This window comes from Drosophila eugracilis, unplaced genomic scaffold (genome assembly GCF_018153835.1).
Source record: "Drosophila eugracilis isolate 14026-0451.02 unplaced genomic scaffold, ASM1815383v1 contig_2154, whole genome shotgun sequence".
NCBI lineage: Eukaryota > Metazoa > Arthropoda > Insecta > Diptera > Drosophilidae > Drosophila > Drosophila eugracilis.
In genome coordinates, this window is record NW_024573038.1 from 2,300,550 (window position 1) to 2,327,533 (window position 26,984).

Below are 26,984 nucleotides of genomic sequence, written 5' to 3' on the forward strand. Positions count from 1 at the left end.
GCCTTCTTCCTTGTTTCGTTGCACAGAGAGAAAAGTTGGGCTCTAACTGGTTTAGAAATATATTTAAATTACTAAAGAAAATACAAATTTAAAGAGAAAATAGTTATTTCAGACTTTTACTTTTGAAAAACAAATCTAAAATCAATCTGCAAGTCAGAAATATTTTCTTAAGTGCCCTGTTATTTTGGTTTCGCCTCGTTTTGTTTGATTTATTTTGCAGCTCCTTCAATTTTCCCCATTCAGTCATATCATTAGGCTTGAGGCTCTCTCTTTTCCCGGGGTTTTGGCCCCTGCCCATTGTGGTTAGCGGAGGAAAACCGAAATCAATTTGACATGATTGCCATGGATCATAATTTTTTCTTTCTCTTTTATTCGGTTGGCTTCTTCGGCGCTTTCTTTGGGCCCCGTTTTGGGTTTTTTCTTTAGTTTGGTTTTTTGGTGGTGTTTGTTTTGAATATTTTGTTTGCCGGCTATTAGGTTTTGATTATTTATGAGCTGAACCCATGGGTCACACACTCGGCACAGAAAACTGCTCATGGCTCGTTGGAATTGGCCCGGCAATTAGCCAACACAAACGCCTCTCTAACCGAAAAACGATTATTTGTTTTTAAATGAAAAATCGCCCGAAAATCACCAAAAATCCCCAAAAAACTCACAGAAAACTGGAAAGACAAAAGAAGATCAGCTTTCGGTGTCTTAAGATCTTGCACTTTTTTTTAGTATTATTATTTTAGCATGCCAACAAACTATTTGTCTTTGGCCAACAATCAAGCCGAAATTGGCTTTTAATGGCAGTTTACTTATTTATTTATTTATTTGTTTATCTTTGCATATCTTTAAGCTTTCCGTGTGCCAACTTTTAAGGCAACCCAAAAAGGCACAAAAAATCGCTTCAGACTCCTGATCAATTTATCTTTTATAATTTTTCAATAAATTTATTGTTTCTCGTTTTCGTTTTCTTTTTGTTTGCGTTTTTTATCCGCCGATTGTTTACGAAAAACATTTATTATGCATAGTTTGGTTAGACAGGCGAGCAAGCTATCAATTTTTCACCTTTCCTATCTGGCAGATACATCAAACAAAAACTTGAAACTTGTTGCTTGAGTTTCGGTTTTCAGTTTTTCTATGGGTGTTTGAATTTCTGGCTGCTAACTGTGTCGCTAAATGTGCTTGGCAGAGTTGCTGTTGTTGGGTTGATAAATTCCATATAAATCAACAGCAAAAGCAAAAGCAACACACTCTAAAATCTAAAATCGACGACTACCTAAGCAACAATAACAATGAGAAATGACAAAGGCAAACTACAGCGACGACGACAACGCTATCTGAGGGAGAACTGATGATGATTTATGAGCGTCAGAAATCAAGTAGAAAATTACGGTAATAGAAGAACACAAGGCGGACTGCACAGACACTCGTACGCACAGATACACATGAGCCCGAGCTCATAGATACCTTCCTACCTACAATTTCCAACTTTACTTTAGCACAGACAACCGAAAATATGTACAAACAAAATCGACACCGTACATTGGGCAATTTTAGCTAGAATTTATTTCGGGTTTGGGCAAACACAGAGAGAGCCCACATGAAAACGATAAACGATAAAAAACATGTTTCCCAAGTCACCAATTTCATGTCGTTCGGGGGAGTTATTTCATATGCTAATTGACAATGCAAATATTGAGCTAGCGCCTGGTTAAAGCAATTTGCATTTTATTCGAACAAAACTAAAAGTGTCGGTTATAAATCCACACACTCACTCGTGTGGGAGAATTAGAAACAGAAACAGAAACAGAAACAAAAATTGATGGCATTTTTTCCTTCGAGGGGCATCAGTTTCGCTTTGAGTCTAATTCATTTAGCAAGACGACACCTTGTTAGAGCCCTGACTTATGTCGGGGAGGGGGATGTGGGCTAGCGGGGGGACATTTCCCAGCTGCCATGTGTGTGGGTTTTAGCTGGAAATGTAGCGACTAGGTGTTAATTTTGTTTGTTATTCGAAACAGTCGACAGTCGTCTCTCGCCCCAATCCCAAGGAACAAATAGTCCACCAACAACACGAACAACCGAGAAACACAGTTCTGAAATGAAAATTTTCGTTTAAAATGAAAATTAACAAGGCATGCGGGCGGGTGTAGGTGTTGGCAGGGCAGAAGCCTCAACAAGTGGAAATTTGAAATGGAAATTATCTTCAGAGGTCATAAAAAAGGTTAACAAGGGCTCTACCAAGATGGTTAGAAATGTATGTTTTAAGTTTTCTATATTTTTGTATATTTTTTATATATTTTATATCACAAATCTTGCTAAAATGCATTCCAATCGAAATGAGTCACAAGTTAATTAACACAAACCAAGCGGACTCTTTAGATTGAATAAGATTTTCTGGTCTTCTTAGAAAGTTACCCAGGAGCAGCATCACATCCTTTTGATAACCCTTTCCCCGGCAAAGAATCAAACGAAAACAAGCCAAATGAAACTTATTTAATATGCCTTATATAGAAAGCAGTTAATTAAATCGACCCTGTAGGAGGGCGGCTGTGGCCGGAGCTTCCCTTGAAATCAGTTAACAAAAGCCCAAAGATAAACAGAGCCAGTTCGAGGAGGCTGCAAGGCAGAAGGGGACTACAAACCACAAAAAAAGAGAAGAAAGAAAGAAAGGAGCAGAGGCAGAAGCAGCAGAAGCGGCCCCAAGTTGAGTTGAGAGTAAGAAATGCCCAAGTTTAAACAGAATTCAGATCGAGATCCGAGGATGGATGGAAATGGAAATGGAAGGAAGGAAGGGCGAGCTGGGCAGGCATCATTAATTCTCACCCAAGTGTTGCACGACGAGCGGAGCAGTTGCCTCAGCCCGCTGTGCATATTTCCAATTAAAGCGACTTGCAACTCTAATGAACTTGAAGATATCAATCTACGCGCTGTTAACCCTAAAAAACCGCAGACAGACGACGACCAAGAAGTCCATCCGTCCGTCCGTACGGCACGAAATAAATGTCAGCCTAATTAAAAGGCAGGGAAAAATCTGAGACTGTAATCGAGCATGCAATATTACTCATAAATTTTCCCCTTCTTTCCGCTCTCTCTCTCTCTCTATCTGTGGCCGTGGCAACTTTGTTTAGAGGCAGCAAATTAATTGAAATAGCACCGAAAATAGAAGTTGCTGCTGTTGCATGTATCCAAAAGATACGCATCTCTGGGTTGCATCTACGCACATGTTTCTCTCTCCCAGTCCCAAAGGAAGCGCTCGGCTCGCGTTAAAACAAACAAAAACATATTTTTCTTATAAACAGAAAACTCTGAACGAAATCATTTTATTTTCAGCAGGCAGCATCAGGTTCTCTTGTATCTGTGTATCTTCCTTTGGCTTCACCTCTCTTGAAGTACACTGGAAACTATGAAGTTAACAAATGTTTGAATTCAAAGTTTTACTCAAACAGTTCTGGTTCCTATACTTGAGAAAAACATTTAGTAAATTTGCTTTAAAAGGACTCCTTATTACTCACATTTTCTTTCTCTGTACTTTGAGTATCTTTTTGGGCTCTCGCATCGAAACATAATTAATTTCTGTTTGTTTAAGGTCTGCGCCTGCGACTGACTGTTGTTTCCTGCGACGGCGACGGCGATGACGATGGCGATATTTGTTTTCCTCCAAGAGGAGAGATTCGAGAACTGAGAAGGGGTGCTGCTCCTTGAGATTCATTGGAATTTCAATTTTCAAAAAACGATACTCCATACAATACATATTCATTGTGATGGCCCGGCATCGTGTTGGGCATTTAAATGCTCGCTCATAAATTTGTTTTCTGCTTTTTTGCGATGTCATAAATTAAACATTTTCGAAACTGATACGCTCCGCCCCTCCCAGTGACTGCCCCTTTGGTTTTTATTGATCATCAAGTTGACATTCGACAAAGAGAAAGAGAGAGAAAGAAGGTATATATTTTGCCATAAATTATGCGCCTAATTAATTGGCCTACAAATTCCAATTCCTCCGCTCAGAATCTTTCCCAGTTAATTAGTCAGAAACAGAAAAGCGAATCAAACGAATCTCGAGTCTCTGAGAGATTCTCCATTTTGTCTCAGCAGGTTGTTGTGTTTTTGTTGTTGCTCGAATCTCAGAGATTTTTATGGAAATTTATTTGTGTGTCGCAGATTTATAACTTTGAATTCACATTCAAATTGAGCTTTTCTAGGAATTTGATTTGTTCGGGCTTTGAAATTGAATAAAGTATTATTTCTCAGATTTCTTAGGCCAAAGATTTATAATGACAAGATGGCTTACCAAAGAGTTCTAAAAATAACAAACTGCGCATCAAGTTTAGTTTTCGGAAAGTGTCATAAATGTTAGAAACAAGTGAGTTATGGTCATGAGTTCTTTGTGGTGTCTAAAGTAACTGAAAACAAGGAAACTTTTAGAGGAATCAAAAACTATTTCCCAAGAACAAAGATTTGACAGGGAAAATGTATTTTAGATTACCAAAAAGTTAGTACATCAACTCGTCAACGAAATAGTAGATAATTTACTTCATCAGAGCTCAACTTTCAATTACGAAATAACCCATTTCGAAAGTTGGTTATACCTTAGGCAACCAAAGATCCCAATGGCAGATGAAACTTATCATCTTCTAGCCGTATTTCGCCATGATCTCCGGGCCTATCTCAATTGGCCAAGGAGAACAAAGAAGGCAGAAGCCGGAGGCAGACGTTCATAATTAAAAAATTGTCATTTTGTTGTCGTTTGCTTAACTTTATCTGCAATTGGTTACAGCAGAGATTACACCTGGCAAATTGTGAGGTGGGTGTGGGTGGAGGTGGGGCCACGGGTGTAAATCAAAGGCGGCAAATAGTAGACTCACAAATGCTCGGCATTGTTGCTCCTCCGCGACTTATCTTCTGGGTTTTCTTGGCTCGGTTTGGTTAGGCAAATCTTTGGCGGCACTCCCACACCTACGGTTCCAGTTCCAGTTCCATATTCAGCTTCAGATACAGATACAAGAACAGCTATAGATACAGATATAGATACAGAGATACAGGGGCAACCTCTTCTGCGGCCTTTTATTTGTCGCTGGCTGATTAAACTTGCATTATATATATATACACAAATAAATATATGTACAAAGAGTGCCGTTAAAGCAAACAACAACAAGGCGCGTTCTTTAATAAAAAATAAGAAGACAAAAAGACAAAAAGAGCGGGGAAAAGCGGGAAAAGAAAAGTCCGGGAGGAGGAGTGAAAAAAGTTAATTAAATTGTAAGCGAGTGGCTGGCTCTTCCATTGGCACACACGCAACTTCTTCATCATCCGGCGAATGTCTGGCCCCTTAATCCCGTGGCGTGATTAAAGTAGTCCACTTTCGGCTAGGCCCAGGGATAAAACTCCCCGGCCATTTTCATCTGCCACCCCACCCACGCTTTTGCCCCCTTTTCTCCGCCGGCTTTTCCTGTTTGCTTTCTGGGAGCTGCTACTTTTCCTCTGTTTTCCTTTCGTGGTTTCCCTCGGCTTTTGAAGTGCTGCCGCAGAGACAACTGCAATTGTTCTTTAGCCGCCCACAAATTTATTGTCCAAATATTAACATATTTGCCGCGGCACCCAGAACATAACTCAGGCCGCAAATTGTGGCAACTCTTTTTTCTGTTTCCCTCGGACAGCCCGTAAATTATGTCGCCAAAAACCTTTTTTCCAGCATAAATCCACTTTTATGCTTATTGCATAATTAAGTTATTTGGCCTTTAATATTTTCTAATTATACAAGATTTATAAACGCTTTTTACGACCGCCTTTACGATTAACAAGATTGCTGGATGCTCGAAATCTACGCTCGGGGATCTCGTTTTATGGAAGTCGCTTAGTTTAAGTTTTTATAGCTGCACCTTAAACCATCGGTTATCAGATAACTTATCGCAACTCTTTTTGCATCTCATTACAGCTGGGCGGAATTGTATGAGGCAGCAGCAGCGAATCAACCAGAAAGCAGCTAACCCAACGGAATGGAAAAAATGGTAAGTTGAGTTCAAATTAGAAAGTGATTTTAAAGTTAGTAAATAACAAACTAAGGGATAGATTCGAAAGATTCTTCTTCTCAATCGACATTTCCCTTTATTTTATTAGCCAGACTTAGAGTTTATAGACTGGCCTAGGACTATAATTTAGTTTTCTCTACCATTTTGCATACAACAAGACATCAGCTAGACGTAAATATAAATAAGAGGCCAGAAAACTTGACCTTTACCCGCGCCAAACACTTTGCCCCTTGGCTACTTCATTGCGCTTAGTTTGCCGCACAATGGAGAGAAAAATGCCAGGGCCCTCTTTTTGTGACCCGGCCAGTGCAATTGACCAAAGGAGCCTAGAAGCCAAGGAGCAGGAACCTCCTGGTAGTCAGCATCCAACATCATAAACATCCTCTCCGTCTGCGGTTGTCGGCAGTTACTTTTCAACGCCAATTTTGCTCTTCAAAACGAGCCAACTCCTGGTGCAGAGAGAGAAAAATAGTGTAAGAAAATGAAATGAATTTTAAAAACGATTCTTAAATGAGATGAAGATAACCACAAGTTTTTAAAGTCATTTTCCTCTCTGTACGACTACACTTTTGGTTTGAGCCTGGTTTTCTGGTTTCGGCTGCCGTGGGCGATGCATCTTCAGACGCGACTTGTTGCCCCATTGTTGGCTTACCCTTTTGAGCGAAGAATATGGGAATATGGCCGAGAGACCGGGAAAGAGAGAACTGAATCTTCGGGCATATCTTTTGCCACTTTAACGTTAACGAGCTGTTGACTTCTTTCTGCTTTTGCCGGCAGTTGAGTTGCCAAGTTCTTCAGCCCGACTCCATCTCTACGTCCTCGTCACCCATCATCATCTTCTTCATCTTCTGCTGCTTTGCCTATCCATCATTCTCTCATATTTCCTTTGGCTTGCCTTTAATGCAAAATATCCTGGCAAGCCTTTCAGTCTAGTTAGCATCTGACGGTGTCGTCTCTTTCGCCTGCTCTGCAGCCGTCTCTTTCGCCGTCTCAACTTGTCTGGCCAACTGTCGAAGCTTTTTGTGTTGATATGCTATGCGTTTTTTTCTGTCTCTCTCCAGACTTTGTTGTTTTATTTTCGTTTGTTCGAGGCTCATTTGTTATGCGAGACATTTCGAAATGTTCTCGTAATTAAAACATGAGAATATTTCCATAAATACAAACATCGATCCAGCCAGATGGGCAAACATACTGCAATGACACATCATCATTCTCAATCCGTTCTCTACAGTCTTTTTATTTTTTTGTTTTTTTGTTTACAACGCGCTTGTTTAAGATTACAAATAACTAATTTAATATGCCGAACATGCAACGGCTCCTCTCCCAGCGCAGCATGTGGCGCTCGACTGCGCTGGGGCAAGATGGGATTATTCGGTTAATTGAATTATAATTGTAGACGGCTATATATACGTACATAATCCCCCTATTTTCTAGTGATTTCCCCACACTCCCTCGACCACTCCCTCGCCCTGATCACGTCGATCATGTCGAGCAGTCAATCAATGTTCTAAAGATATTTTCATATTCTCGATGCCAGCTCGCTCGTCGTGGCTAAAATGTGTGTACATTCTGACATGGCCTATGGGCAGAGTTCATTAGAAATGCCAAGGCAGCGGAGAGGGATCTCATTGGAGATGGGCTTCGATTGGGTTAGAGATTGGATACACAAATTGTTATGATATTTATTGCTTGGAAAATTATGGGAATGATTATGAGTTGTAGAAGTGTTGGGTGATAGAGGGGTAATTTGTAATAGAAATCAAGGGATTAGGGGGCTAACTGGCATGTCTCTCTAACAAACAATTAAATATATTTAACTAGTTAAGAAAGATAGATAGGTAAATTGGTTGATATGAAAATAAGTAGCAAAAAGTGAGCTATCATTAGCTAGAATTCGCCTACAGAAATTTTTGAAAAACTATTTTTAGAATCTGCATTAAAGATGAATAGTTGAACATTCATTTAATATAGTTAGCCAACTTTTATTGATGATTTCAACTATAGAAGTATGGGAAGAAAGTATGGATGGAGTATAGTAAGTAAGAAAAATATATTTCTCAGCTTAACAAGATTAACAAGGCATCCTAAAATAAGTTCATAAGTTTTATGTAAAATTTCTAATTTGTTGTCCTTGTAAAAACTCCAGAATAGGCTAGATAAATGTAAATACAACAAGGCAAACTGAATTTGTTGAAGGCAACTAGATCTCGGGTTAAACCGAATCATTTGCCCAAATCAGTTTGCACCTTTCGGTCGGTCGGTCTGTTAGTCCAATTGCCCCTGATTCGATTCGATTCGATTCGATTGATGTGAACTTTTGTGGCACGTCGGCAATGGCGTCAGTGTAAACAACAGTGGATATCCACCTAAGGCGGATCACGCACAGTGGAACCACCCGTTGAGTGGATGAGGGTGGAGCGGCCTGGAGTGGCACATCATCTCATCCGACATCCCTTCGTGCTGTTTCCTGCCCGAAAAACACGCGCTGATTGCTTTGGCTGTTGAAATGCGCTTGAAAAAATAAACCAAGAGCCCAGGGAAAAAGGCATAAATTATTCGGTGCACAAAGCCCCACCTCCTCTCTCTACCTTCTGCTTGTGGAAAATTAAGGTGACCATATGTGGCCGGAGGGCACCCGACTGAGAGTAAGTGAAGCAAGAAAAACAGTTCATAAAATCAACAAACAGCAGAAGCTGAACGAAGATCCACAGAACTCGAAGTCGAAGTCCGGCGATGGGGATAGGAATTGCTATTGGAATTGGAAGAGGAATAGGAATAGGAATCTCGAACAGCATTTGAAATGCCGTGCAGGGAATTCCTGTGTTGCTGTTCGTGTTTCAAATAAACTTCGAAATGCATAAATAGTTTACAACAATAACAGGGAATCAACAGCAGCAGCAGCAGAAGCAGCAGCATTTCCCCGAGAAATAAAGAAAAACAGGAACAAGTGCGTTGATTGCACCCAGCCGCCTGCACTTTACGGTGGGAGTTGGGCGGAAAAAAACGGGGGAATTTCGTGTGGGCCGGGCTATTTTGAAAGCGACTGCAGAATGGAGAATGGAGAATTCAGAATGCAGTTGCATCTGCAGCATGCCAAGAGTTCATTGGTTCCCACTTCCTCGCCACCGAGTTTCCCCCCCGAAACTTTTCTTTTTCCACTCTGCTCATTTACATTTTTTGTGCTGCTCAGCTCATTTCATTTCCTTGGCCTGCGACCGGAGGGAAATCAAAGCTAGCCAGAGATTTGGCTTTAATTTGTCTCAAAGAAACTTAATTTTAAATCAGAAAATTAGAAAACTTTACAAAGCTTCCCTTTAAAGTTACACAAAACTTTTTTATTTCTAAATTGCAAATCAGTTTTCCTGTTTTATCTCTCGCAAAATCGCTTTCCATCTGCGTTTAAAATAAAATGGCAACAAATTGCCCGGGCCAACTGTAACCACTTTGCAACTTCAATTTCTTGTTACAAGTGCAACATTTTATTAACCCTCTGGTTCTAGCCCACCCCACCCCACCGACAGTTCGAACAATTTCCCTACATATTTGGCGCTTTGGCATCGTAAATATTTTTATTGCCTGGCCATAAAAAAGAATAACACAAACAGAACGAAGGAAAAACTGCAATAGACTATCAACAGTTTCACGCCTTCCTCAGCCTTTTGCATACTGCTATATACGTTCCTATATATATGCACGAATATCGGTTGATACTTTCCGTCCGTTTTGTATCTTTGTTTATGCCACACATGTTACGCCTACGAAAAAGTCGTATAAAACATCGGGGGAAGTTCGAAAACACACATCGTCCCTGTCGCATGTCCCGCAGGCCTATTGTCTGCCTTTGAGTCGGAATCGCACTGGAGTTTGGTTGAGTTGAGTTGACTGGCTGTTGTTCCTACATTTGCAGGCCATATGTGGCATGAAAATGCTAATGGGGGAAACTAAGTTTCTACCTAGAGGCTGCACAGGAAGAAAATGATAGAAATCTAGAAATCGAGCCATAGCAGTAAGAACTTTATATGATTTTGAAGGAGAAAGAGTGGTTGGACAGTGAAAGATCGAAAAGGAATAAAACCTTTTTGATTATCTTTGATATAATATCTTTTCCTCAGTGCAAGAATCTGTTTTTACATTAGTTTGGTACCATATAGTTTGTCTGTCAATCAGAAATACAAATTATGCAAGCAGAAAAGATTGAGATTGAGATTTATTTTCCCTACCTTGCCTGTTCTTTATATGGCACTCGACAGGAAAAATCAATGTGGAATACTAAAACCCGCTTATCGGAGGAAACTTGACCTAACTGACTCTAGAAATATTTCTAAATTTTTGAGTGAACAAAATCTGAAAGCTGTCAAGACTCAGCAGTTGATATGGGGAGAGTACAAAGTTCATCTGTCAGTTGGGGGGAGGGGAATCGAAATTCGGATCGGTATCAAGAGTCATGTGCTGTCCACTTTCCCAGTTTTTTAGTGAAGCGGCGGCGTTTTCCCTTTGAAATGCCAGCAAAGTGCCACAAACAAAAAACGCTGATAAGCCCGCGATTTATTTATGATTTTGGTTCGATTTGGGGTCTGATGCTTTCATAAATTTAAATTCTACAGTGGCCCTGGCGTTTCAATTAAGCAATTGTTGTAAATTGTTTTTCGATTTTTCCGCTCGCTCTCTCTCTCTCTATATATATATATTCTTGCTTCGACCGATATTGATATTGATTTTGATATTGAGTGATATATGACGGGGCCGAGAAGCAGACGGCGTGTATCGATAAGACTTCCGTGGGACTGGCCAAAAGAAATTAGTCAAAGTTGGAAGCGCTTGCATGCAAATTATTGTTATGGGCAATTTGGCCATTAGCCACAGCGCCATAAATTATAAACAAGACCCAGAGCAGAGATGCGAGATGGCTCATTGAAATTCCCCTAGCCGAAGGCACAAATCCGAAGACCAAGAGCCAAGGGGGAAAGACGGCTGCCTGGGACATGTGCCTCGCATTTCAAATTTACATCAGCAATATATATATATATATATATATCCGAGTATATATCCCATGGATACGTAGATTGAATTTGGTAATTTGTGGTCTCGCATTCGTTTATGCATTTCCATTCGAATCTGAATTGGACTGCAACTTTATGACTTGAAGAGGGTGCTAAATTAGTTGGAAAATATTTGGAAATATGTGTGTTTTTCTTAGGAGGAGGAGTAGGAGGAGGAAACCAATATTTGTGGTCGGTATTTATAGAATGTCTGCGGCCTATGCTTAAGGTGGTAAATTAATCACATTCCTAAATGATATTCCTTGTCCCGACAAATGTGTGCAAGATAAATCGACGTGTTTAATATTATTTATTATGCCATTTTTATTAACCATATCGATATGTTTTACACACAAATTTCTCCATTGGAATGAAAGAGAAACATTTTTGGGTTTAGCCAAAGGGGAATTGAATACTTTTCGATGGCATTCCAGGGGAATCTTTCATCTATTTATTGAGCTCATTTCTGGTCTGTTTCCAATCGAAATTTACGCAACTAATTGATTTTGTTATTTATTTAACATTCTTACAAGAAAGCCAAGCAAAACAAGCGCAGCAGCAGCAATGCCATTAAAAGCCATTAACTGAAAACTTAAACGCATGCCAGAGACACATAGCGAAATGGAGAAGGGAATAGCGGGAAAATCGGAAAATGGTGAAATGGAAAAATGGAAAAATGGGAAAAGCGGGAGACGGGCAAACCGGCGACGGTGGCTGCCGCGTGTTTATCGCTTGGCGTCGGGTCGCGCACGCATGCCAGCAAAATAAACCAAGCTAGAAATGCCATTAAATACGAGAGGAAAATACGAAAAAAATGGGGAAAAACATATACATATAATACAAAGCAAGCCAAAAAGAAGTCTAGGGAGAGGGTGAAAGAGAGCGGGAGCAGCGACAAACAAACATGAAAATCAATGCCGGGCAGAGGAAGAGCCACCCACCAGGAACACCAGGATAGCGGGGCCCCCGAGGCGTATGCGTAATATCGAAAGAGCAGCGCAGGGAACCATGAAAACAGAGTGAGAGCGGCGACAAATTTATAGCATTGAAATAGAAACCAGACATCGAGACGTCAAATTGCCCACACACACACACACTATACACTCGCACACTATACACACACCACATAGAGCAAAAAGCAAACAGCAAACAGCATTTTCAAAGTCAAAAACTACTTGCTGGCTAAAACAAATAAATAAAAATCCTTTCGCCCTGGCGAGGCACTCTAAAAATGGCAATTTATGAGCCGAGCGCTGTTTGCATTGCATTAAATTGCATAAATTAATTGCCGGCAATCAAGAATGTGGCCAAAACGCGTTGGCGACTCGTAAATAAATAAAATAAATGTCTGCGAATTAATTGCAAAAATTCGGTCAAACCAAACAAATCATAAATTATGGTCAATCTATGTTTTTCCAAGCAGATTCTATGTTTGTTTGGCGATATAGTATCGCTTAGCTTACTAACGGTAAAAGTTAGAAAAGTTAAGAAACGGAATTTTAAGGTCAGCATATCAGATCTCATATCAGCTCACATTTTCCTGCCTGCTGGGGTAACTCTTATTAGCAGAAAAGTAAGTTTAGTGCTTAATTAAAAGTGTTGCTGTGGCATCCAGCTCTGACCCCAGCTCAGCAATTAAGCACCTTTCGCAGGTGGAGGTCACACACACAAACACACACACACAGAGAGAGGGGGGGAGATGCGGCCCTGCTCCTCACCTATGTAGCCTCCACTCCCCACCTCGTAGCTCACCATTAATTATCCATGTCAGCGGCATTTTGTCACACAACAAGCAACGCTACTACGGAACATCCTCGCATTTTCCGGGAGCATGTTGCAGATATATTTCACTTAATTTCCACACTGACATTAATTAATACTCATGTGTGTGTGCATGTGTGTGCGGGTGAGCGAGTGAGCAGGCAGGACGTGAGCAAGGGAGATGACACGAGGTTGTTAGTTGACGACAAAGGGCACTAAAAATGTTTGTACGCCGAAATGTAGGGGGCGGAGGAAGTTGGTCCGCCGGATGAGGAATACAACCAGAGACATGCTAAATTGTCAACCTAAAACTTCAGACATAACATGCATCATTCATGCCAGAATGTATATGTACTTTCGGGGACCTTCCCTTTGCCCTCTTGACGCTTTCAAATGACCATAAAAATCGTTTTTATTGCATGTGTCACAACAGCCGGGAAAACTCTTACCGTAATAGTTTTTCTCGCTTGTTTTTTTTTTGGTTCTGTCTTGTTTTTGTGTGTCAATGTCGCCGGCAGTTGGTTATTTTTTACTGCGGTTCCCTTTAATTGCCATATAAAAAAGAGGCAGCCACTGGAATGCTAGCCACAGACAAGGCGGCGGCGGCGGTCGTTAAAACCACCTATTCTAGCCCCGTCTTCCTGGGCTGTTTCAATTAGTTTTCCATCAACGAATATCAGCATATTTCATTTTTTAGTAGCCAAACTGCATTTATGATTCAATTAGTTTTATTGCCAAATCGGGGTGTAAAAATGCCGTCATCGGTATTAGCCATAAAACGGTCGATTATCAAATATGACCATAAATGTAAATCGCTGATAAATGGCAATAACAGTATTTTCTGTTTGGAAAGTTTAAAAAGCCAGCAAATGGCAATAAAACAAATGTCTTTGGCAATGGAAGACCGTTAAATGGAAAATTGAAAATGGAAAAGAAGAAACTTGAAGCCAGGGAAAAGCTAACTGGTTTTTATGTGCCAAAGCAAATAGTAATAAAATGAATTTGAATAGCGTAAAAAAAGGCTAATTGGAAATGGACAATTCAATTTTATTTTATACAATTTATACGCCGAAATAAATATTAAATGTATGGATGAAAGACCCTTGGAGTGCCATAAAACTGGACAATGATTTCCTTATTCCGCATTTTCCCCAAAACTCATTATCATTACTCGGCTCGGCACTCAATATATCTTGGTAACACCTCGTTTGGTGGAAAAGCCATGAACATTTTTATAGTTCCTCTTACACCGCTGTTTTATGATGCGTTAAAGTTGCATCATAAAACCGCTTCGCTCTTCTTTCCACCCAGGAAAAATGGTTATTTTATAAATGTGCCACATCCTGAAGCAACAAAAGTTGTACATATATTTTTTTCGTACTCCTTGGGATATTTAATTTGTACCCCACAAAATTCCCTTTTGATGGGCGGCGGTGGAGTGTTGTGTTTCCATTGTCGCCGAGGAAATGGAAACGGGAGTGCAAGGCAATTCGTTTTTAATTGTTTTTCTTCTTCCCCTCCCACCGCCCCAAAAATGTATGCTAAGGGGGAGTGGCAACAACTGTCAAAATAAAAACGCTTGCTCATGCTGCAAAATTTGAAATGGAAAATAAAATCTGCCAACAGGACAACCACCCACACATGCATTTCGTTTTCCTTTTTTTTTTCTGCCTTTTTGCCAGGGAAGACACTTGACACTCTTTTGTATTTAGTCAGCCAGCCGACAGTTCACACCCCCCGAAAGCACCCTCCCCCTCTGCCAATGCAGCTGCACTTTTGTCTTGTTATTAGCAAAATTTGCCAGGCGAAGGAGAGGAGGTGGAAATCGGAAATTTAATTTTATTTCCATGTTTTTGTTTCGCCCTGAACTCTGTTATTTTGCACAGAGAAAAGAAAGTTTGGAAGAAAGTTTATATTTTAAGATGGATTTTGTGTTTGGTTTGAGATTCTTAAAGGGATCTAAAGGGATAAAATATCATTCAAATAAAAAAAGGGAATGTATTCATTAATATTCCCAGAAAAACATAATAAATCTTTGAAAATCAAAAACATTTTTCTCTGTGCATTGCCACCCCTCTGGCTTTGTCCTTTTTGCTGTTCCACTCGCATTCTGCGGTGTCATTTAGTCCGCAGCAAGAGTTTATGCACAAAACAAGGACAACGTCAGGGAAAAAAACAAAAACAGGGGCAAGAAATATTCAATAATAGAAAACCCTAAACGACAAAATCAACCCCCCAGGGGAAACCTTCCCTTTCCCTCTAAAATTCCTTAAGGGTGCAGGGTGGTTACCAAAAATAACCAGCGACAGAAACCGTTTGACATTTGCAAATCGTTTTGCGTGAAGTGCCCGCCGGATTTGGCCGATCTCCGAGGATCTGTTATTTATGCATTTACCAAAGTGCAATAAAGGAGTCCCTCCAGGGACAAAATGGGGGAGAGACCAGTGGAAACTGAGATAGATGCTTAATCAGCAGAGCCAGGCTGGCGTCCACTTAATTAAAACTTAATTGTAAAGTCAGAGGACTCACAGTGGTTAAGCAGGGACTAAAAACAACTATGGGCTATGCAAAAAAGCATTTAATGATGGGCCACATGCACAAACAATTTGCATTCTGCTAAAACTTTCACAAAGCAACAAAAGCGGACGAACATCAAAGGGCGAAACCGTTGGGAAGAGTGCTCCAAAACCCCTTTTAAAAAAATGTTGCAAAAGTGTGACAGCAAAAGCAGGCTGGCTAGAAAAAGAAGAAGCAGTGGAAAAAAAACACGTTTAAATGTCAATGATTTTAATGGGCGGACGCGCAAAAATCTTGAGCCAGTTTTGTGTTTATTACGTTGACAAAGCTCCTCAGGGAAAAGCTCACAGGAGACCCCCTAAAGCGCCCTCCCCTCCCCTGTTTTCCCCCCATTTTCTCCCGCAGTCCTTTTTGCCGTTTTCCCCATTTGAACTCGCTGCGTTTGTAAGGTCATGGAACTTGTCTGCATTGACTTTGAGTGTGGTTGTGGAAATGGAAAACCCCCTTTCGGTTGGAAATAAAAACTTTTCCCATTCGCCGTCCCTTTCTGCCGCCGGCTACCTGTCTCCCACTCTCTCTCTCTCTCTCTCTCTCTCTCTCTGACCCTACCGTGTCGACAAACTGTTTTCATTTTGCGCCGCTACGCGCTTTTTGATGCCGCCGCCAACAAGGCAAACAGTTGCTCCTGCTCCTGTTTCTGTTTTCCCCCACCGCTTTTCACGGTGAGTTTTTCAATTGATTTTCGCGGTTTGCTTTGGCCAAGGCCACAGCATGGGTGATGGGTGGTTATGGTGGGTGGGTGTAGGATGGTTGACTGTTGCACCTGGGAGCCCTTCGAGTTTGTTGCTGCTGCTTCAACGCTTCTTTGTGCCAGTGCACCTGCGGAGGGCAGATCGCAGAGGGGCTTCCCCGAAAAAGAGGAAATGCCTCCCCTCAGAAAGTTTAAGTGCTTTGTGGTTGGCAATTTTTCCTTTTTTGGCTTTTCCACATTCCGCTTCTTATGCACCCTTCCTCCCTCTCTCGCTTTTTTTCACATTTTTCCAAGCAGCGATTTTGAGCCGTTTTGTATGAAGAGACCTCTTCTTTGGTGCTGGTTTTTTGCCTTTGATTGATTGGTTGGCCTCCATCGGGGCGATAAGCTATCGATTAGCATTCTCTTTTTCCTGGCAACGATGCTGGCTTTCGGTCATTGTTTGGTTAATTGCTCATCATCATTATCTTGAGTTCAATGCAGGACTTACTTCCTCCACCGCGGCTTTTGTTCCTCTGTGTAAACTGTACTTGTGAGCTTTGTTGGCTGTTAAAAAGTTTATAGCTTTGTGTTTGTGATTCCCTACCAAAGATGTTATTAATCCGAAATAAAAGTTCTTTTACGTGCCAGACATTCATCTCTAATCAGCCATGAATGGTTATACAACGCAGCTTCTTAGATTCTTGGAATATTGCAAATGAGATCATTCCTTCGAGACCCGAGACGACTTGAGATTCCCACCTTCTTGGAAACCCACACCTTGCGCGGTTTGTTTGCCTTGGGTGTCGACTGTACTGCGAGTAGCCGGCAACACTTGCTACTTATTTGCTCGTTGGTGTCGTCTTCGTCTTTGGCTTGTTTGTTTAATTAAAACAGTCAGGTTGTCGTGGTCGTTGGCGTTGTCGTTGTCGTCGTGGTCTTAGTTGATTTTTCTTTAGCTGTTTTGCTCATGTTGCTGCCTTGCCTGCCGGGCTACCAACTTTGGTAACAGCTTCCGCCCCGACGACCTCTTTAGTGCAGTGAAGCGCAGCCATTCACCGATCGGATCGGTGGATCTCTCCGCTCACAGAGTTTTTCCCCCAACTTCTCTGCATTCTGAAGTCTTTGGCAAACATGGCCAGGAAAGTCAGAGCCAGATCTGTTAGCCAGTTGGCGGGGAACTAGAGAGCTTGGACAAACATCGTTGAGACTGGCTGGCAGCGTGATTTTGTATAAATTCTTCAAACGGAATGATTGGCAAAAAGCCAGGCATTCGGGGCGAGTAATAATTTGTTACTCTTAACGAGCTTGTAGCGTCTGAGCCGCACGCTTGTTAACAATTAAATAAACAATATGAGTCTGCACTAAATACGCTGAGGGAGAAACGACAAATCATTAAGCAAACATGGCCCAGTCGATCGGCCAAATACAAACATTTGGCTACCACTCGGAGAGGCTGAGAAGCGGAGAAGCGGAGAATCTGAGAACCGTATAAGCTGAGACTGAGAGAATCTCGGAGATGTGATCCATTCGTCACCGCCACTTGAGACATTTTTCTCTATTAAAAATAATATTTATGCATTCTGCTTACTTATACTTTTTCCCCGTTCATGCTCCACTCGAGAGAAGCACGTTTGCTATTATTTCCAGGCCATTTCCCATGAACACATCCACCTATTAGTGGTAGTTGTTTTGCCGGCAATCAGAATACAGGGTCGGACCCAGAAGGAGTCCAAGATCTCCCTTGTACCTTGTACACTCCATCGTCCATCCCCCATCCCCATCCCATTGTTGACCACTTGAGGCTTTAATAACCAGAGCAAGTTGCGCTGCTTTCGGGCCACCACACTCACCACTGGCCAAATGTGGAAGCCGTTGTGAACGTGGCTTTTCCATATCGAAACACATGTACGCATTTTCTTTTCTCCTCTTTACTCCTTCCCATTTCCATTCGGCTTCAGAGTCGGGTCTGCCATTTTAGTCACGTTCGCTGCATTTCAATATGATTTTCCTGCGTCGGACAAACCAATTAGACTTTTCCCTCTTTCCGTTCGGTGATTGTCGCATTGTTTCGGCTTACGGCTAATTTTCACTCTCGGTTGCGAGAAAAGCTTGGTGTCAACTGGCATTGGGAAAATGTTAATTCGTGGGGTGAGGCTTGGAAATTAAAGGGACTTACAGAGGTAATTCGAATGGCTGTTCGAAGCTTGTTTGGTTGTAACACAGATGTAGTTTTAAGAAAGAGTTTGAACTTTAAGAACTATCCAATGGATTAACTTATATGAAAACGATTTTCCCTAACAAATAACGCATTTCAAAAGCGTTAGGTAACCTTTAACCACTCTTTAGCCTTGATGTACGACAAACTCATCTGGGTTTTGTTCATTTTCCATTAGCTGACTTAGTCATTTGAGTAGGAGAACATTGCGTAAGCATCACCGCAACCGATAGACGCCTCCATCTACATATTCGCAGATATACATTATAGAATGTATCCACTGTAATCGATAGCCGACTCACGCCTGGCATTGTTTCTCACGATCCGATTGCCCGGTGCCCACATTTCGATATTGGATTTCAACGTTTATTTTTGGCGCTACCCTCGAGTTGTAATCACAACACTTGGGCTTTTGCCCCGCCCACTCGCTGTCCTAGAAACATTTTCCGTGGCGTATTTACTTAATTATTTTGAAGTGCTCGGCAAACATTTTAACACGAAAAATGTTTCAGTGAGAGCCGCACTCTGCAACTTATTTTCGGGGTTGTATCGGACGGGAAAATGGGAATGATGGACGCCGACTAACGCACACAAATGTTATTAATTAAAATGTCATTCATTCAGAAAAACAATGAAAGGACTTTCAGCGCTTAACAAAGGAATTGGGGAGTGAAAAGTGTTTGGGGAAGTTGAGGAGGCCGAGGACCATGTTTTATTTGCAGCTGTTGTTGACAGTTTTTCCAAGAGCTAACAGCTAAGAGCTATGAGCTGAGAGCCAAGGGCTGGCTGAAAAGCTTTAAAGCTGCTACTTTCCTCTGGACCACACGCAGCTGGGATCCCAAACTGAAACTGAAGCTGGCCACAAAAGCCGCAAATATGTATGTCACTTGACACTTGCTAAAAACTAAACTAAAACTGTATCTCGTAGATAAATTTCGTGACTTTGAGCGCACAGAAGCTGCTGGCGAGTAAATTGCCCTTCACTTCAGTCTGTCCAGCTGTCAATTTTTGGTATCTCCGGGTTTCTTGGCTTTTGGAGCAGCTGCTACTGCTTGACTTGACCACAAACCACTGGCTGGATATCGATATCGATATCGCCAGCTGCCAAGCCATAGTTATCCCCATTCCCATTCCCATTCCCTCCAACCAAAAAACATAAAGAAGAGGTGTCACCCATATAATATTTATTATCCCGTCGCCGTTGAGTGGAAACTTGACTTGATGGGTGGCTTTGCAGCCTCCATTTTGACTGCTCCTCAAGTGAGCAATTGTCTTGAATTAATTTCTGCCTCATCACATCCAATCCATCAGCGTTTCACACCCTTCTTCGGATGGGAAACCAAAGCAAACACTTTCATCAAGCACACACTGAGCGAATATGGGATTTTCTTTTATAGCGATTTAGAGATTTATTTGAGGAAGCTAAGCTTACTAAGAAACAGAAACTTGTATAGGGATAGTTGCCCTTCCAAGGAAAGCTAGTTTCATTCCAGCTACACAAGTCTAAGCTCTTCTCTCTCTTAATTGGTTTTTCCAAACGTTTATATCACATTTTTTCTATCTGCACTGCAGCCAGCAGACGCCGTCAAATTTAATAAAACTCACTGATTTTGATTGATGCGCCTCTTGGTCAGCAGCAGTTCCCGAATCGGAATCAGAATCACAATCATCGGTACAGAAGGGACAGCCCTGAAGCGTCAGCAAATATTGGCGGAAGGGTTGACACTCGACGGGGATGGGGGGCAGTGTGGGAGATCGGAAAACCGGGGTGGTGGTGGATGTGAAGTGCTCGAGTGCTTGACATGTGACATGGACATGTCGTCCAAGTGTCGCCGCGCTCAATTGAAACAAATGAAGCGCGAAAGTTCTCCAGGGAGCGAATCAGAAACAGGAAAGAGCAGTTGCAACTTGTCGCCGCCTCATCAGCGATCCATTATGACCACTATGGCCATCTCTTTTCCTCCATGTGACGTCCGTTGGGAAGTTTAGAGAGTGGAAAATCAGTTGAATTTAGGCAGTCGGATCGTTAAAAGCTAAAAATAGCTCAGCATATGCTGGGGAAAGACAATCATTGACAGGATCTGAATTCCTTATCATTAGAGTCACAAATTAAAGTGATATGATAAGCATGCCTTGTTGAAAGTATAAATCTTTTTTAGATTATCAGTTAGCTTATTTCTAAACTACTTTCAATCTTAAACTAACTTGATGTGTTTCTCAATTTCATTACAGTTAGACCACGCCGTTTGTCGAGCGTTGAGGATTTGACGCTGAGCTGTGTCTGGAAGGAAACGCTATCCGCTTTTCCGGCTCTCGAGGCGCCTCCCCGTGGAGTGAGGTGCAAGCGCAGAGAAGGTCAGCTAAGAAAGACCCCGAGTGGTTCCAAGTCACACAACCGAACTAAGCTAAGACGCACAAAATGAGACACAATCGACTGAAGGTCCTGATCCTGGGACTCATCCTCTCCCTGACATCCTGCCGAGCGGATGGACCACAGCACAGCGTAGATCATGGCATGGGTGGAATGGGCATGAATATGGGTGGACACGGCATCGACGCGAGTCCAGCGCCGGGTTACGGAGTCCCAGCCATACCCAAAGACCCAAATCTACGATGCGAAGAGATCACCATACCCATGTGCCGGGGTATTGGCTACAACATGACATCTTTCCCTAACGAAATGAATCACGAAACCCAGGACGAGGCGGGCCTGGAAGTGCATCAGTTTTGGCCACTGGTGGAGATCAAGTGCTCACCGGATCTCAAGTTCTTCCTGTGCAGCATGTACACGCCCATTTGTCTGGAGGACTACCATAAGCCGCTGCCCGTCTGCCGCAGTGTCTGCGAGAGAGCCCGTTCAGGATGTGCTCCCATAATGCAGCAGTACAGCTTCGAGTGGCCGGAGAGGATGGCCTGCGAGCACCTTCCGCTGCATGGTGACCCCGATAACCTTTGCATGGAACAACCTTCCTACACCGAGGCAGGCAGTGGCGGCAGCTCTGGCGGATCGAGCGGATCTGGCAGTGGATCCGGATCCGGAGGCAAGCGGAAGCAGGGAGGCAGTGGCTCGGGCGGCAGTGGTAGCGGTGGCAGTGGCGGATCAACCACCCAGGCGAAGTGCCGCGGACGCAATTCAAAAAACTGTCAAAATCCCCAAGGAGAAAAGGCAAGCGGAAAAGAGTGCAGCTGCTCGTGCCGCTCCCCACTCATCTTCCTGGGGAAGGAGCAGCTGCTGCAGCAGCAGTCGCAAATGCCCATGATGCATCATCCGCACCACTGGTACATGAACCTCACTGTCCAAAGGATCGCCGGCGTACCAAACTGCGGCATTCCGTGCAAGGGCCCCTTCTTCAGCAACGACGAAAAGGACTTCGCCGGCCTCTGGATCGCCCTATGGTCGGGACTGTGCTTCTGCAGCACTCTCATGACCCTAACGACATTCATCATCGACACCGAAAGGTTTAAGTACCCGGAGCGGCCCATCGTCTTCCTCTCCGCCTGCTACTTCATGGTGGCCGTCGGTTACTTGTCCCGCAACTTCCTGCAGAACGAGGAGATCGCCTGCGATGGCCTGCTCTTAAGGGAGAGCTCCACCGGTCCGCACTCTTGCACCCTGGTCTTCCTCCTCACCTACTTCTTCGGCATGGCCTCGTCCATCTGGTGGGTGATCCTCAGCTTCACCTGGTTCCTGGCTGCTGGTCTGAAGTGGGGCAACGAGGCCATCACCAAGCATTCTCAGTACTTTCACCTCGCCGCCTGGTTGATACCCACTGTCCAGTCCGTGGCCGTCCTCCTGCTCTCGGCAGTGGACGGAGATCCCATTCTGGGCATCTGCTATGTGGGCAACCTGAACCCGGATCACTTGAAGACCTTCGTCCTGGCCCCGCTCTTCGTTTACCTGGTCATCGGAACCACCTTCCTGATGGCCGGTTTTGTTTCCCTCTTCCGGATCCGGTCGGTGATCAAGCAGCAGGGCGGAGTAGGAGCTGGAGTGAAGGCGGACAAGCTGGAGAAACTAATGATCAGGATTGGCATCTTCTCAGTGCTTTACACAGTCCCGGCCACCATAGTTATCGGATGCTATCTGTACGAAGCAGCCTACTTCGAGGATTGGATCAAGGCCCTGGCTTGCCCATGTGCCCAGGTGAAGGGTCCCGGCAAGAAGCCGCTCTACTCGGTGCTGATGCTCAAGTACTTCATGGCCCTGGCCGTGGGCATTACCTCGGGCGTTTGGATCTGGTCCGGAAAAACCCTGGAGAGCTGGCGTCGCTTCTGGCGGAGACTCTTTGGTGCGCCGGACCGCACAGGCGCTAACCAGGCGCTGATCAAGCAACGGCCACCGATTCCGCATCCATATGCCGGATCTGGAATGGGCATGCCTGTGGGCTCGGCGGCGGGCTCCCTGCTGGCCACGCCATACACCCAGGCGGGCGGAGCCTCGGTGGCCTCCACCAGCCACCACCACCTGCACCACCATGTTCTCAAGCAGCCGGCGGCCAGCCACGTATGACATGGAGAGTCGGGGGGAGCATCGACCATGGGCGGCGGCGGGGGCGGAGGTAGCACCATAGGCGGTGGCACCCTGGGCCACGGCACCGCGATGAGCAGCAGCACGGTCGGCATGGGCCCTCTCCCCGGCACCCTGATGCATGGAGCCTCCGGCGGCGGAGTTGGCGGCGGTAATCCTGGCAATGTTTACGGCAATGGGAACAACGGAGTTGGCGGTCAGAACACCGCTCCGGGCTCCGTGATCGACTCCCGGGCCGTGTCCGTGGTGGTCACGCTGCCTGGCGGTCCGGGTGCTCAGCATCCGGGCCAGGCGCTCAGCGACTATGGTCCCATATAGTTAATGGTACGCCCGGACACCGCTCACTGGGTCTCGACCAGCAGTTTTAGCCAGCTGTAGCCGCTCAAGTTGGTCGACTCGCACGCCCGGCCTCTGTCTCACTCGCACTCTTAGGCTCTCACTTGCACACTCCATCCCCATCTCGCTCGCTCCCGCTGTCTGGGCCCGCCCCCCCCCCTTAGCAAAGGTTTTGAAGAAATGCCATATTAATTCGAGTAGCCGTAGTTTGTTTGTTGAGTGGAAAGCGCAACAGGAGGCCGTGTTTCTGTTTCCAATTTTGATTAAATTTTGAGGAAAAGGAAATCACGAAGTTACCAATTTTCATACCGTTTCCTTTCCGTTCTTTGGCAATCCTCTTTGAACTTCTTTGTTTAATATAAGACTTCCTTCGATTTCCTATTCCGATAAAATTTCTTATAAATTGGAAACTGAAACAAGGTCAAAAGTAATCATTATAGGTGTGGTAAAAACAACCAATCTGCATACAAGATTCTAGTCCAAAGAAACCTTTGTCTTCGAAAGCAGATGAGCACAGATGAGCTAAGGCGTGGCGATAGGGGTAATACCCAGAATAAATACAAAATATACGATCGAATCCAGTTGAAGCGCGTTGGTTCCACCTGTCATTAACTACTTTCCTATCTAAATATTCATAACGCCATCTTTTCTGTTGTTACTCCCCTCCACGAACACTTTCCTCAACGAAATAGACTGAGAAACGCAAACCATTTAAGTAACCGCCACGTAGAGCAACCGGGGGCTGAACAGCGAGCGGAATCTGCCCACACTGCCAAGTCAGAGCCACGAGCCATATTTCGAAATTACAACTAACTTTTAATCAAACTAACTACACTATTAACCTTAACCTAAACGTAAACGTAAACATTAAACATTACGAACGCATAAAGAAAAATGAAATACAAAAAAAGAGAAATGAAACACTTCGAATGCCCATAGAAAGTTAGTTGCGATTTTAGGGTTGTCGCATTATCAAAGAACAGGCAGTCAGTGTTGCCAGATACCATTTGTAAATTATTTAACATAACCTAAGGCATTATCCAACACTAAGTTTTGTACATATTTTCAAATCGCGCCTAGTTTGTAAACGTCTTTTTGTTCCCTGAAACTAAGATCTAAATATAGTAACTTGCATTTCAGCATCAAAAGCAACTCTGCATTTAAGCTCAAAAATTGAATTTAATTTTTACAAAACCCAAAAAAAGGAAAGATACTACCAAAACCCCTAATCCCCCTTCACCTTAAATAAAAATAAAAAAATAAATGAGTAAAGAAAAATTGCCAACTTTTGCAGCCGACGCAGGTCATTTTTTTGCATTTATAAAACAAGCAAAAACAAAAATTGTATAAAGCTAAAACGTTTATATAAGAGTATTAAATTAAATGTAACCCTAGTTGTAAACAAAAACAAAAACAAAAACAAAAAAGAAAAGGAAAACGGCAAAGTAAAGCAAAACGAAATATCTATCAAGCATTAAAAACTATTGTATTTAAATTTAATATTTATATTACATGGTAAAAGCAACAATTTAACTGTTAGCATTTCAAACCATTTCACATACGAAACAAAACAAGAACGAGGGGATGAACTTTACATTATAAATTATATGATATAGCAACAACTATGTGTGTAATGTTTTTAGCAACTATAACTATTTCTATACACAAAACGAGAAACATGCAAAAGCTGTAATAAAAACCATATACAAAATATTTCACTTTTGAGTTGATTTCTTATTGTTTCTACATAACATGATTTCCTTATGCATGCCAAGTAAGTACGTTTCCCACTTAAGTTGCTTTTTGTTTATTCTTTTATCTTGATTTTTATTGATTTAAAGCATTTACAAGAGAATCCCTCGAACACTTATACGTATCATTAAAACGAAGCTCTCCAAGTTAAGCAAGCCGAAGCAGAAAACAAAACCAAAAAAAGAGTAATCATTAATTAGCAAATTTCTCTACACGACGTACAATGTTTAATAAACATATTATACATATTGAACGCAAAGAAACAAAATCCAATACAAACACTTACGCGTACTATTTGATGTTGTTAATAAGCTTAAAGAAATATTGCTAGCTAGTAGCGTTTAGTTTAGTTCTCTAAGAGAAAGTTGGATCCCCCACAAAGGACTTTTGCATTTCTCCAACTTTAGTTCAAGGCGTAAATAGCTAACGCTTTTATCTATAAAAAACAAAAGCAAAAACAAAAACAAAACAAATATTAAAGGCTAAAGAGTGTAACGAATATACGTAAATGGGAAAACCAAATGGCACTTCAAATGGTAATACTCGTATGTAAAAATACATAATTCTCGACTCTAAACATTTTCCGTTGATTTTTTGTGATTGAAAACTTGAAAACTTATTTACTAAATTGACGAACCGAAATTGATTGCAATTTGCGAATGTATACGATTTTTTAATTTTAAAAACGAAAATATTTCATAACGGAGTGGATTATAGATCGATGATAGAGGTCAGGATTGAAAGAATGGACGATTGAGGGTTAGACGATTGATGGGTGATTGAGGGATTAGTTGAAGTTACACGGAAACCAGAAACTTGACGTCAAGTGTAGTTGTGAATTGTATTTTGTGAAATGTAATTTAATAATAAAATAAAACCAAAAAATAAAAACCAAATTATATATACACTACATATTTATATGAAGCTGAGAAGCTGGCAAGAGAATACTTTAACATGAAGTTCATGCAGATGCAGACATTATTTTATTTACAAACAAAATGCATTTTAAAAACATAAATCAAAACGAAAACGAAATCGAAGTAATGTTGTTGATTGTGAAACCATTTTTATGCACCCATAAAAATATACATACAATAACAACAGCAACACAAGTCAAGAATCAAACGCGTTAACAACAACAACAAAATATACGAAAAGCAGCAGCAGCAACAATAATATTAAATACATTTGTAATTGAAAGAGAAAAACCATTTAAAATAAAATTTAACAACGTAAGATGTCCACTTTGTTTTTATGGGAATGGGCGCAGGATCAATTGATTGTCCTAATGGTCAATCAAGGACAGGTCAATGGATTCCCAATCGGCAAAGGCCTCCGATGCCGAGCTGAGCTTTGTTCACTTTAAAGTGAAAACATTTAGAAAGGCTTTCTATTGGCGATTTAAATTTATGTTATATGGGAAATAAAATGATTTTAGAACTGTAAAGTACTGATTACCAGATAATGTGTAAGTCTGTTCTGTATTTTAATTGTAATAAAATTTCATTTAAGAAAAACTAAGCAAGGAAGGACCAGAACATTTGAATTTATAAAAATCTTGTTGCAAGGAATCTTAAAACTTATGTAAATTTGTCAGTGGAATGTGCCTATAACTAAGTGTAGCGATTTGAAAACAGTATCGCCCCACGTGGTGAAACCAGGGAACTGTTCGTTAACTTTATCCGCTAGATGTCGCAATTAACGTTTAGTCTACATGAAGTAACTAAGTAAATACATGTATAATATTTGAATTCCACATAATACCATCCACATCGTTTCTTTAGAGCACTGCTTTCCTTGGTTTTTGTTGTGCATCCCTGGTTTCGGGAACTGCTTAAATGCGATTTTAGCTGCAACCGTTGCCCGTCTCTCAATGAACTGCTTTCAAGTTCAACCTCTGGCGACTACCTTCAATCTCGATCCCTCTTCAACTTAGTTCGACTGCTTGAGCTCCATATAAGATGTTTTCAACCTCTGGCGACTAACTTAAATCTCGATTGATTTTCAACTTAGTTCGACTGCTTGAGCTCCTTCTAAGACGCATTGTCTTCTTCTACCAATAATATAACTTAATATATTAATT

At 42.2% G+C, this 26,984-nt stretch overlaps 2 protein-coding genes across 2 annotated transcripts in view; both read left to right on the forward strand.

Moving 5' to 3' along the window:
- Positions 1–22,795, forward strand: part of LOC108108508 (frizzled-2) — a 93,614-nt gene extending 70,819 nt beyond the window's left edge. The window contains exons 6-7 of the mRNA XM_017216576.2: positions 5,927–5,999; positions 20,518–22,795. Coding sequence (XP_017072065.1) covers positions 20,705–22,795 — 2,091 coding nt within the window. The 5' untranslated portion in view covers positions 5,927–5,999; positions 20,518–20,704. The remainder of the gene's footprint in view (positions 1–5,926; positions 6,000–20,517) is intronic.
- A 27-nt stretch (positions 22,796–22,822) lies between these two features.
- LOC108108510 (acanthoscurrin-2-like) lies at positions 22,823–24,862 on the forward strand. Its single transcript, XM_017216578.2, has one exon. The coding sequence runs from the start codon at positions 22,823–22,825 to the stop codon at positions 23,129–23,131; it is 309 nt and encodes a 102-aa protein (XP_017072067.1). The 3' UTR covers positions 23,132–24,862.
- The last annotated feature ends 2,122 nt before the right edge of the window (positions 24,863–26,984 follow it).

Bases quoted from the DNA above. Each gene is read 5' to 3' on its own strand.
- LOC108108510 (XM_017216578.2), top strand. From the start codon at position 22,823: ATGGGCGGCGGCGGGGGCGGAGGTAGCACCATAGGCGGTGGCACCCTG.